Source organism: Antechinus flavipes, chromosome 6 (genome assembly GCF_016432865.1).
Source record: "Antechinus flavipes isolate AdamAnt ecotype Samford, QLD, Australia chromosome 6, AdamAnt_v2, whole genome shotgun sequence".
NCBI lineage: Eukaryota > Metazoa > Chordata > Mammalia > Dasyuromorphia > Dasyuridae > Antechinus > Antechinus flavipes.
Window position 1 is genome coordinate 241368527 of NC_067403.1, and position 10969 is coordinate 241379495.

General features: G+C 56.7%; 1 protein-coding gene across 1 annotated transcript; it reads right to left on the reverse strand.

Annotated features, from left to right (window-relative positions):
- Positions 1–3440: 3440 nt before the first annotated feature.
- RAPSN (receptor associated protein of the synapse) lies at positions 3441–9748 on the reverse strand. The gene is made up of 8 exons (XM_051964901.1): positions 8597–9748; positions 7949–8287; positions 7617–7775; positions 7079–7177; positions 6802–6924; positions 4899–4952; positions 4409–4608; positions 3441–4176 (listed from the first exon to the last, which is right to left on the reverse strand). The coding sequence occupies exons 1-8, from the start codon at positions 8786–8788 to the stop codon at positions 4104–4106; spliced, it is 1239 nt and encodes a 412-aa protein (XP_051820861.1). The 5' UTR covers positions 8789–9748; the 3' UTR covers positions 3441–4103.
- Positions 9749–10969: the final 1221 nt, after the last annotated feature.

The window sequence follows — 10969 nt, forward strand, 5'->3', positions numbered from 1 at the left end:
TCCCATTTCACAGAGTAGGCGACTGAGGCACAGAGAAGGGCTGTTCCCGGAGGGAGGGAGTGAGCTCCCAAGCCGGAGCCTCCCGAGGGAGCCCGAGAAGGTTCTGGAGCTGCCGAAGGGCGGGGCCCATCGTCCTCTCAGCTTAGTCGCCCGGGGCATTCCCGCTGTAAACATTAAGTGCCTGGAGCTGTATAAGGGTTGGGCACCCAGAGGGGGTCAAGAACAGTGATGGGGAAGGCATCAAACGCACACCCACCGGCTCGTGCAGGGACAAAAAGGCAGCAACAGAAGGTGCGAGGAGAGGCGGGAGCCGGTGAAAGCCGGGGCTCCGGCCCCAGCTCGGACGGCCGGACAACGTCCTGGAGAACTGCCGCAGGCCCAACTTGCCCTTCCCAACAGGGGCGCTCCCGGAGTTGTGAACGGGGCCAGCCGTTGCCAAAGGGCAGTCCAACTGTGCGCGCCCTTCCATCCAGCAGCGCCCCAAGGGAAAAGAAGGGAAAGGGACCCACGCGTGCGCGGAGGTTTGTGGCGGCCCTGTTTGGGGTGGCCAGAAACTGGAAACTGAGTGGTGCCCCTCGATTGGGGAATGGCTGAATAAATGGGGTACATGAATGCTAGGGAAGAGTATTGTTCGGTAAGAAATGACCGGCAGGAGGATTTCAGAGAGGCCTGGGGAGACTGACAGGAACTGATGCTGAGGGAAACGAGCAGGGCCAGGAGATCATCGTACACGGCAACAAGATCCAACAATGATCAATTCTGACAGACGTGGCTCTTGATTCAGGCTCGTTCCAATGATCTTGCGGTGGAGAGAGCCGAGTCCACCCAGAGAGGACTGTGGGAACTGAGGGTGGACCACAACGCGGGATTCCCACTTTTTGTTGTTTGCTTTTTTCCTTTCTCATTTTTTCCTTTTGTTCTGTTATTTTGTTCGCGGTATGAAACACGTGCAAATATGTTTAGAAGAATTGCACATGTAATACTGAATGACTTGCTGTCTAGGGGAGGGGGGAGGAAGAATTTGGAACCCAAGGTTTGGTAAGGGTGAATGTTGAAAACAATCTTTGCATGGATTTAGAAAAATAAAAAGCTATTGCAAATTAGAAAAAACAATTACTTGCCTTTCCACAAACCCTGCAAAGGACACACACTCCTTATCTTACTGAACAGAAGAATGAACTGTTTCTTTTTTCTCAAAGCTTCTTCCCTTATCGTTCCCTGACACTGAGGAAAGTTGGGCAGCTCCCGACAAGGAAAGTACACATAGGTTTCTGTCCAGGGCTAAACATTTTAATGACATTTTGAGTCCAAATTTTCCCCCTCTCTCCCTAATATAGATAAAATCCTGTAAAAACAATTTCCCTATTAGTCACGTTGTGAAAGAACAATTTGCAAAAGGAAAAAGCCATGAAAAAAAATAAAATGAGAATAGTCCGCTCTGATCTGCGTTCAGACTCCCGAGTGTGGGTAACATTTTTCATCGTGAGTCTTGTGGGATTTGTCTTGGATCATTGTTGGGAAGAGCCAGGTCATTCCTAGTTAATCACTGTGCAGTGTTGCCGGGACTCTGTGTGACATTCTCCTGGTTCTGCTCGCCTCACTCGCATTAGTTCATACAAGTCTTTCTAGGTTTTTCTGATGTCTGCTCGCTCAGCATCCCTTAGGGCACTATAATATTCCTTTATATCACAGCTTTTTTTTGGCTGAGGCAATTGGGGTTAAGTGACTTGCCCAGGGTCACACAGCCAGAGTGTTAAGTCCCCACTGCTGCCCTTTCACAGCTTTTTAAGGCATTTCCCAATTGATGAGCATTCCCCCGAGTTCCCTATTCTTGACCACCACAAAAGGAACCCAATTATTTTTGCCCGTCTGGGTCCCTACTCTGTTATGATACAGACCTGGAAGTGGTATTGCTGGCTCAGAGAGTTGCCCTCTGGGCACAGTTCTAGGGCTAATTCTTAGTCTCTGATAAAACTCAAGGGCCAGTTGGATTGTATGGAGAGAGCGTTGACTCTATAGTCAGGAAGACAAGTACAAGTCTGTTCAGTAGTGTGGCCGACGCGCTTGGTTCCCCATTTGTGAAATGAAGGTAATGACAGCAGCTACCCCTCAGGGCTGTCGAGAGGACAAAATAATGTTTGTAAGCTATTCTGCCAGATCCCCGTGTACGTGTACATTTGTGCACATGTAGCAATATATCCAGGGGCACGTGTATACAGTGGTGCCACAGGATTTGTTCTTACCTGGTTCCAGAAAGCCCGAGGGGCAAACATGACGAGGACTGAATGGCTTTTTTCTGTGAGGAGCGTCCCCCCAGTCTGCAGCCTAACCATCTCTTCCCACCCAGTTCCCCTAAAGGGCAAAGGGGGCTTCCAGCTGCAGAGAAAGAGGCCAGAGTTCCTCCCTTCCTGACTCCTGAGGAAGCTGAGCCTTTACACTCTCCCCCAGTCCCTCATTGCATAAACGTGGAGGGGGAGACACTGGCTGCGGAGGCAGAAGCCACGGCCCCTCACCCGCTGCCGCCAGGAGCCCTTGGCCTTCCAAGCCCATCTCTTTGGAGTTCCTGCCAGTACTACCGTTTTGTAGCCCCCCATCCTGCCGGCCCTCAACGTGGGGGCCCCGGGCCCTGTCCGCGACCACCTTTGTGGGGGAGAAGCAGCGGCGGCGGCAGCAGCTGGGGCTGGGCAGGGGGCCCGGTCACTCTCACACCCCTAACTGTTCCACCGCCACCAGAATCAAGTGACAAGTGGAGCAGGCGTCAAGTGCTGAAGCGTTTCGTTCTTGTCAGAATGCGTTCGATACTGAGTATGAGCCAGAATACCACGGCGTGTGTGTGTGTGTGTGTGTGTGTGTGTGTGTGTGTGTGTGTGTACACACACATGAATGAGGCAGTCATTGTAACAATGTGGACCTTCCAGTCCATTTTTGGAGGGCAAAGGGGGTAAACTTCTTGAATGGATAGAATGCTGAGCTTAGAGTCAGGAAGCTTAGAGTCTGCCTCCGACAGAACCTGTGTGAGACAAAGCAAATTACTTAAGCTTAATGTGCTTCTCAGATCACAGCCCAACGGTCATCTCTCTTGGTAGAAGGCTGCCACACAGTAGGTGCTTAATAAATGCTTATTGCTTTCCTACACCGAAATCGTTCTTGTATAATATATGACGTTCTAGCTAGTATGTCATCTACAATGTATACACTTCTCAGAGTCAGAGACAAGTTTTATATGGACCAACTTTTTGTAGTTTTTTAACATCTAGTAAATTACTTTGCACACTGCAGGTGCTTAATGTTTGTTGAATGGCTGTTTCCCCAACGAGTCTCTGGTCATTCCTGATGCCCGCCCACATGCGTCTTGGTGGAAGGCTGTGGTGGATGTCCTCAGAGCTGGGCAGGAATGACTGACTTGAGTTTTTCTGTAAAGGGTCCGTTAGATAACTCAGTCCTGCATAGAAATGATTTATTTTTTTTCTATAAAGAACAGAATACAAACAAGTGGAGGGTGGCGTCGGGGCTGGGGGGGAGGGCGGTGTCGGGGCTAGGGGGAGGGCTGCTTCCCGCCAGATGCCAGATCCGCTGGCCCAAGCCTAGGCAAGGTGGGGAGGGACAAAGGATCCCGAAGAGCGTGTGCACCGTCTCGGGGAAGTGAGGCCCCCAATCCCAGGGGAGGGGGTGCAAGGCAGGGGAATCCCAGTCACTGCCGCCACCACAGACAGCAATCCGGCTTCCCCTTCGGCGGGGAGTGGCCTGGGTTCAAGAGACCCTTGGAAGGGAGAAAAGCGGGCTGATCCATGTAGGTTAAGGGCAGAACACGGCAGCCAGGAATGCTACAGGACCGTGGAGGGGCAGGGACACGGGGGGTGACACGGACAAGGAAACGTGACCCCTCTGGGCTGGAAACAAAGCTTCTGGGCGGAATTCCAGGGGGAAGACCCGATGAGGACGTGGCTTTGGCAGTGGAGGCGTGAAGGCTCTGAGCAGGCTAAGGATGCCGAAGTCCCCAGGGGCAGGGGCAGGACCCCAGAGCCTCGGGGTGACAGGGGAGGGAGGGCAGGAGGAGGAACCGTTCCCCCTCAGGCCACTCCAGGAATGGAGCAGTCCCTCCGTCACACAAAACCCGGCTTCATGGATGAACGGCGGCAGTTGGGGCAGCTCCGGGTCCCGTGGTTCTGGAGGCACCTGTAGGGACAAAGTGGGTTTCTCCTGGCCTGCTTGCTAGCTCACCTGCGCCGGTCCTACACGGGCCCCCTCGAGACGTGAGCCTTCCACCGCCCCTCCCCAGGGGCCCTTCTTGTGCAGTGTAAGCCTGAGCGGGGGCCTCATGGAAACGTAACAAGGCCTCCGCCACGCCCCGGGCCGTCTGAGGGGATCCGCCGCCCCCCACGGGCCCCGCCGCAGTCCCAGCCTTTACCTGAGGTGGAAGAAGTGGGAGCACGGCAGGGCCTGCAGCCGGTTGTTGCGCTCGCCGATGGACTCCCCGCACAGGCCGCAGTAGAGCTCCGTCTCCTCGACACACTCGTGGAAGCGCACGACGTGGGCCCGCAGCTCGCGCTGCTGCCCCCGGCTGCGGTAGATGCCCTCGCTCAGGCAGTGCAGCTTCAGCTGACTCAGCTGGACCCGGAGGGGGCGGGCGGAGGGAAGGACGAGACTGACGGACGGAGGGCCACGCAGGGGCTCCTCGCAAGTAACTCTCCGTGGCTTCCCCCGCCCGCTTTTTACCTTTAGGCCCCGGGCACCAGGGGCAGGGCTGGGGTAGGAGAGGGGTTCAGGCAGGTCTGTGGGACAGTGGGTGAGACCCTGCGTCCGCTCCCCCCCCGAGCCCCGGGTCCCCGATAGCTCCCCCACTCTGCCTGGATTCTGAAGGCGCCGGGAAGGCCCCAGAGGGAAGGAAGCAGCCTTACCTTGTTCCCCAATCCCTCAGCCAGGTCCTGAGCCTTTTCGATGACGTCTAAAGCCTGAGCGGAGGTTCAAGGAGAGAGACATGGGACAGACAACTGGGGCTGGAGGGCAAGGGAAGGGATTTCCGGGCTACCCTCCCCGCTCAGACCCACCCCCAGGCTGCCAGGTCTCCTCCATTACAAGGCCGCCCACCACAGGGAGCCCGGGGCTCTGCCTTTGGCTAGCTCCCGCTGGCTGGCTCGGGTCTCGGCCCCCACAGCCGCCAGCTCTGGGGGGACTAGGAGAGACCCAGGAGCCAGCACCTCATCTCAGGTCTCACCTCCACTCTCGTGCTTTCTTTCCAAACCAAAGAGAAGACAAAGAAAACATGGAGAGGGCAGCCCTTTTCTCAGCAGCCCCTTGGTTCCGTAGCGTTTTCTCGGTCTGCCCTGACCTGCCGGTAACGTCCTCCCTGGCCATGAGTCCAGTCTAGGCCCTGGACTCTCTCTATTCTGTGAGTGATCCCATCGATTCTCCCAAGAGCCGCCATCACCGACTATGGGCGGCTCTCCAATGGGAACGTCTCTCTACTTTCTGCTCCGTTTGTGCCCGGGAACACCCACAATTCCACTCGCGCATCTCAGCCGGCGAACAAGAGAATGAATCCTCCGCCTTCCCTGTGGACCCCGGTAGCCGAAGGCCGCTCCGAGGATGTGGGTTTGGGCAACGGCGCCGCCAACTGATCTCAGGCTCCCTGAGCTTGGTGCCCACCTCTCAAACAGGGGCAAGAGAGGGGGAGGGAACGCGAGCAGCCAATTCGCTGAGACGATGGCGGAGACTAACTCAGGCTCAAGATGGGTGATTTCACCTGCCCACTTCTGCTAATGACATTACCCTTTCCCATAGCGCCGGGCTTGGAACTTTGGGGTCCCTTATGGCTTTTCTTCCCATCAGCCCCGTATCCAAGCATCCGTCCCTTTCAAGCATCCCTCTTCTCTCTCTTACTGAAGCCCTTCTCATTGGTTTCTTGTCACAAACCTCTCCCCACTCTCCAAATAGGCCCCGTACTGATGTCCCTCCCCCAAATCTCTCCATGGCAAACCCCCTTCCACAAGCTCGCCATTTGATTTAAAAAAAAAACAAAAACAAAACACAGTTCAGAAAAGCCCAGGAGCTTGCTCGTACCTTCCAAACCAAATCCTTTTTGGCCCTTGCGGCTCTTCACAATATGGTACCTTCCTATATTTTAGGTTTCTTTTCGTGCTGTTTCTCGCACCTGAGCCCATGCCTAGGATGCCCACGCTCCTCCCCTCTGGCTCTTAGTTCCCCAGGCTCTTTCAAGACTCAACCACCCCAATATTTTTTTAATTAGTCCCCCTGCCTCCGGCCTCCCCCTCACCACAGCTGCCATTCGCGCCCTCCCAAGGTATAAATCTATGCTCTTCTTCATTAAAACTGTCGGCGGTTGGCCCCCATCGCCCCTGGCATGAAACCGCTTTGAGGTGAGCACTCGGGTCCTTCCGACACGCCTCGGCCTCCGAGAGGCAGACATGGCCGCCCCGCCGGCGCGCGGGCTCTCCTCATTCTTGCCTGATTTTTCTCGTTTCCTTGGTTACCTCCTCAGCGTTCCCTCGTGCACGCCTGACTCCTCACGCTCCCCTCGTGCACTACCTGGTATTTCCCTTTCCTGTGGAAGGCTCCATACGCCCCAAGTCCCGCCCAATCTCCTTGTGGGAAGAGACAGGGGGCTTTCCTCCGCCTTTCTCGGTCCGTAACAAAATGCCTCGCCTATGACGCCCTAACAAATGTTGGAAGCCCCCCAGGCAGCCCAGGGCCTGCAGGACTCCCTCGCTGGGTGCCCACGGGGGAGCCAATCCCTGCTCAGGCCCTGTCGGGATGGGGGAGGGGCCCGGGGGCCGAGCTCACCTTCTCCGGCTCCTTCCTGGTCACCCAGCACTTGGCCACGCCCAGCAGGACATGCACCTGCCCCAGTCGGTTTCCGATCTCCGTCATGATGCTCATGGCAGAGTCGTACCTAGGGAAGGCTGTCTGTGGGATGGGGGGTTGGAGGGGGCGGGGAGATAGTGGGGGTCAGGTCCACTCCTCCCCATTCCCCCAACCCCAGGACCCATTTTCCTTCTGGGCTCAGCCAACTCCCCTCCCCCCCAGCAAAGCAAGGCCCCTCCGGACTCGGCTGCCTTACCTCCAAGTCTCTGCGGCTCCGGTGGATGTCAGCAAAACAGAGGAGACACAGAGCCTGGAGGGGCCGGTCCCCGTGCTGGAGGGCAATCTTCATGGACTCCTGGGAGGCAGAGGCCTTCAATCCCAATGGCCCCCCACCCCAGAAGGACAAGGGGAGGGACAGCTCCCTGCCCCATAATACCCCTCTCTCCCGAGAGCTCCCGTGGCACTTTACAACAGGCAGGGCTCCCTGCTAACGAGGAGCGTTAATCAGCAGCCCCGACAATTAGGCCTAGTGGCGCTGGTGGGGAAGGGGATGCCGGAGAGCTGGGTGGGGAGTGGGCCTAGGCTAAGAACCGCACGGATTCTGAGGTGCTCTAGACCAGGTCTCTAAGGTACCAAGGTTGGGATTGAAAGAAGGAAAAGCAATTTTGGCCTTGGACCTGCCCCGGCCGCCCCCTCCCCCGGCAGCTCCCTCCCCCGTCGGCCCCCTTCCCCAGCCACCCCCTCCCCCGGCGACCCCCTCCTCCGGCGACCCCCTCCCCCGGCCCCAGGCCCACCTCACAGCACTCCATGGAATCCCCCAGGTGCCCGAGTTTCCGATAGGCCACGGCCATGTGGTACTGACTCATGGCGCGGTACTTGAGGCTCCAGCCCTTGCCGTAGTCGTTCACCAGCTCGGCGGCTTTGCAGGGGAAGAACAGAGCTTTCTCGTAGTCCTGGAGCCGGAGGGGCGGGCACAGGGAACAAACAGGGGCGGCCTGGCTCGGCTCAAGTTTCAGGGAGGACCCTTCCAGCGCCGGTCAGGGCCGGGGCGGAAGGGGTAGGGTCCACTCTGCCCGCCCCCTCCCCAGGGCCTACCTCGGGGCTCCCCTGCCCCGGCCCCACCAACCTTGACCTGGGAGTAGAAGTTGCCCAGACTGCAGCAGACGCGGCACTCGAGCATCTTGTCGTCGTTGTTGTGGGCGTAGCGCAGGGCCTTCTCGAAGCTCTCCAGGGCCTTCTGGAAGAGGCTGAGTCCCAGAAAGGCGTTGCCCATGCTCAGGCTGACCTGCCCGTTGAGCTGCTGGCCCACCCGGATGCCCTGCATGTTGAGGCAGGTCTTACAGTAGGAGATGGTCTTCTGGAACTCGCAGAGCTTCTCGTTGCTGCGGGCCAGGTTCAGGTAGCTCTCCATGAGGTAGTCGGCGTCTTCCAGTTCCCGGGCCGTGTCGATCTGCACCACGGCAAACTGACCCCGGGCCCTGCCCTCAGCCGGGGTCCGAGAGCCCCCCTCCAGGTCCCGGGCCCCGGGAAAGCAGGGGCGCGACAGTCTGGGATCTGAAGCCCAAGGAGATGGAGATGGTGCCCCCCAATTCCAGCTGGCACCTCCTCCGGAGGGGGAGAAAAGGAGGGCCCCCTGCTATGGGCTTCCCCAAAGCGGCCTTCCTTGGGTCCGCAGGAGGCCCCTCTCCCCCCCGGGGGGTCCGACGCTGTGGGCCGGCTCCCCCACCGGACCCTCTCCGATGACCGGGGGAGCGCAGCGCAAGCCCCTCCTTACCTTCAGCATATCCTTGTAGCGGCCCATTTCTGAGTGCGCGGTGACCAGGCAGCCCAGGACGCGGAACCGGCCCACGAGGTCTGTGCTCTTCTCCAGCATCCTCATCCACACCTGCAGGGCCTTCTCCGTCTGGTTCGACTGGTAGAGCTGCAGCCCCTTCTCAATCTGTTGTTTGGACTGGTCCTGTCCCATCTCCGGCTCCGCCCCACCCCCAAGGCCCCCAAAGCGATCCGAAATCCCAGGAGCGGCCCCTCAGCGAAGAGCGGAACCAGCCAGCCCGAAGCTCGGTGCCACAGGGCACGACCCCCCGGCTCACATCTCCCAGGAGATGGAAGAGGCGGCCTCCCCCCGGCTAGAGGAACAAAGGACGGAGGGGCCCTGGGCGGAGGGAGAGCATGACACCCGAGAAACGGCTCGTCCGGCCCCCGCCCAGCCCGCAGCTGTCCCTGCCAGTCCAGGCCACATGGCCAGCCAAGAATGTCCGCTCCAAGGTCACGCTAACCCCCTCCCCCCGCAGCCAGTCCCAGAGGCCTCGGCGACTGTTGGACGAGGACAGCCGCTCAGCCCCTGCCGGCCAGGGGCCTTTCTCCCCCTTATCTGGGGGGCTCCCTTCCTCCACTTGCCCTAACTTTGGGTCACAGAAGGGGAAGGGAATCGGAGAGGGGGCGTCCGCGTCTACCAGAGCCTTAGAGCCTGGGGGAGAAGGGAGGGCTGGGAAGCGTCTCTGAGCCACCAGAATGGGAGGGGGATCAAGGAGAGACAGGCTGAGTCAAGGAAGTCAAACTTAGAAGGTGACGTGGGAGACGCAGGCTGTGTGGACAGCCACGGGGCACGGAGGAAAGTGCTGGATTTGGGGAACGTTGCTTCCCCTCACCAGCGGGGCTCCGGGGGCAGCCACTTTGACAGCACCAAATATGGGGGAGCTCACGAGCTGGTGGCTCATTCGATGGGGGGCTAATCCCACCCACCAAGCTCCTCCTCCTTGTCCCAATATCCCCTGATCTTAAACACGGATTAAATACAGGTTTCCCCAAAGCTCAGCTGAAAAAAGGAGACTAGATGTACAAAAATTCTTAAAGGAAAATCAGGATTGTCCATCCCCCAGGGATCAGCTGAACACATCTCCCTGTCTGCTGCTTCCTGGAGAACCCGGACAGACGGGTCTTGTTTTGTGGCAAAAGGCTCTGCGGAGACCTAAGCTCACACGAGGTTCCAAGGAAGGATGATCAGTGGACACAGATCACAGGACGGTGGCCTAGGAGCCGGGGGAGCCGGGAGAGAGAAGTCACCCAGCCAAAGCCCTTCACTAGGAAAGGGAGGAGAGGAAGAGGGGAAGGGAGGGGCAGGGGAAATGAAGAGAAAAACAGGCAGGGCAGAAGCCTCCTACCCTGTATTTCACATTACATCTATCTCGTCTCTTCAGTGTTTGGGGGGTTTCTAATTGAAAAACAAATCTGATTAGTAATAATACTAATAGCATTTATAAAATGTTTTAAGATTTGTAAAGCACTTTCCACATTAACTTATCTGATCCTCACAATCCTGAGAAGACACTATTATCCTGTTAACTGAAAAATAAATTGGAAACAATTCCAGTATAAAGGTAGTAATACTAATAATATTTATAAAGTGCTTTAAAATTTGCAAAGCGCTTTCCACATTAATTTTTCCCATCCTCACACTCTTGAGAGGTAGATGCTATTATCCCATTTTATACATGAGGAATCCGAGGCTGACAGGGATTAAATGACTTGCCCAGTGTCTGAGATCAGATTTTCCCCCCAAAGACTTAATTATACTACTAACAGTAGGCCAAATAAGGACTTTCAAAGCTGTTTTTATTTATTTTTAATACACATTGCTTTATGAATCATCCTAAGAGCTTTTAACAAGAAAAGGAGTTTTATCAAGTAAGAATCCTAAGATACCATAAGGAGAGAGCCACCTGGCAAGTGAGGGAGTACGCCATTGGCCGGAGGGCTGAATCCCTACGTTAGTTTAGTAGTACAAGTCTTTTACGGGGGAAATATAACCCGAGATAAGATTCCAACTGGGGTCTTCCTGACTATAGATCTGAAGATCTCAGTACTTAGCTGTTCAATGTACCTGAGGAGGAGAAAGAAATCACAGCTTCCTCTGGGAACACACTGGCGCTTTCCAACCGAAAAGCTGCCTGCACAAGGTATCTAGTTGGCCTGTGGGGTGGTGGGTAGCACGGCCGGCTCAGAAAGACCCCCAGGACATCACCTAGAGCCGTTAAGGGTTAAGTTTTGAGGAACAGCAGCAGCTACCCCCATTACCACAGGACCGACTTGTGATTAGCCCAAGAAACTCGCCACAGGCCAGGGTGCTCTCGGTCTAAGCATCCTTAGA

What these genes read in the sequence shown, in the direction of transcription:
- RAPSN (XM_051964901.1), bottom strand. Translation starts at nt 8,788, where the DNA reads ATGGGACAGGACCAGTCCAAACAACAGATTGAGAAGGGGCTGCAGCTC. An exon ending in GCTACAAGGATATGCTGAAG is followed by an intron (nt 8,288 to 8,596) that starts GTAAGGAGGGGC and finishes GCCCGGGGTCAG; the next exon opens with TTTGCCGTGGTGCAGATCGA. An exon ending in CCAGGAAGGAGCCGGAGAAG is followed by an intron (nt 4,953 to 6,801) that starts GTGAGCTCGGCC and finishes ACCTCCGCTCAG; the next exon opens with GCTTTAGACGTCATCGAAAA.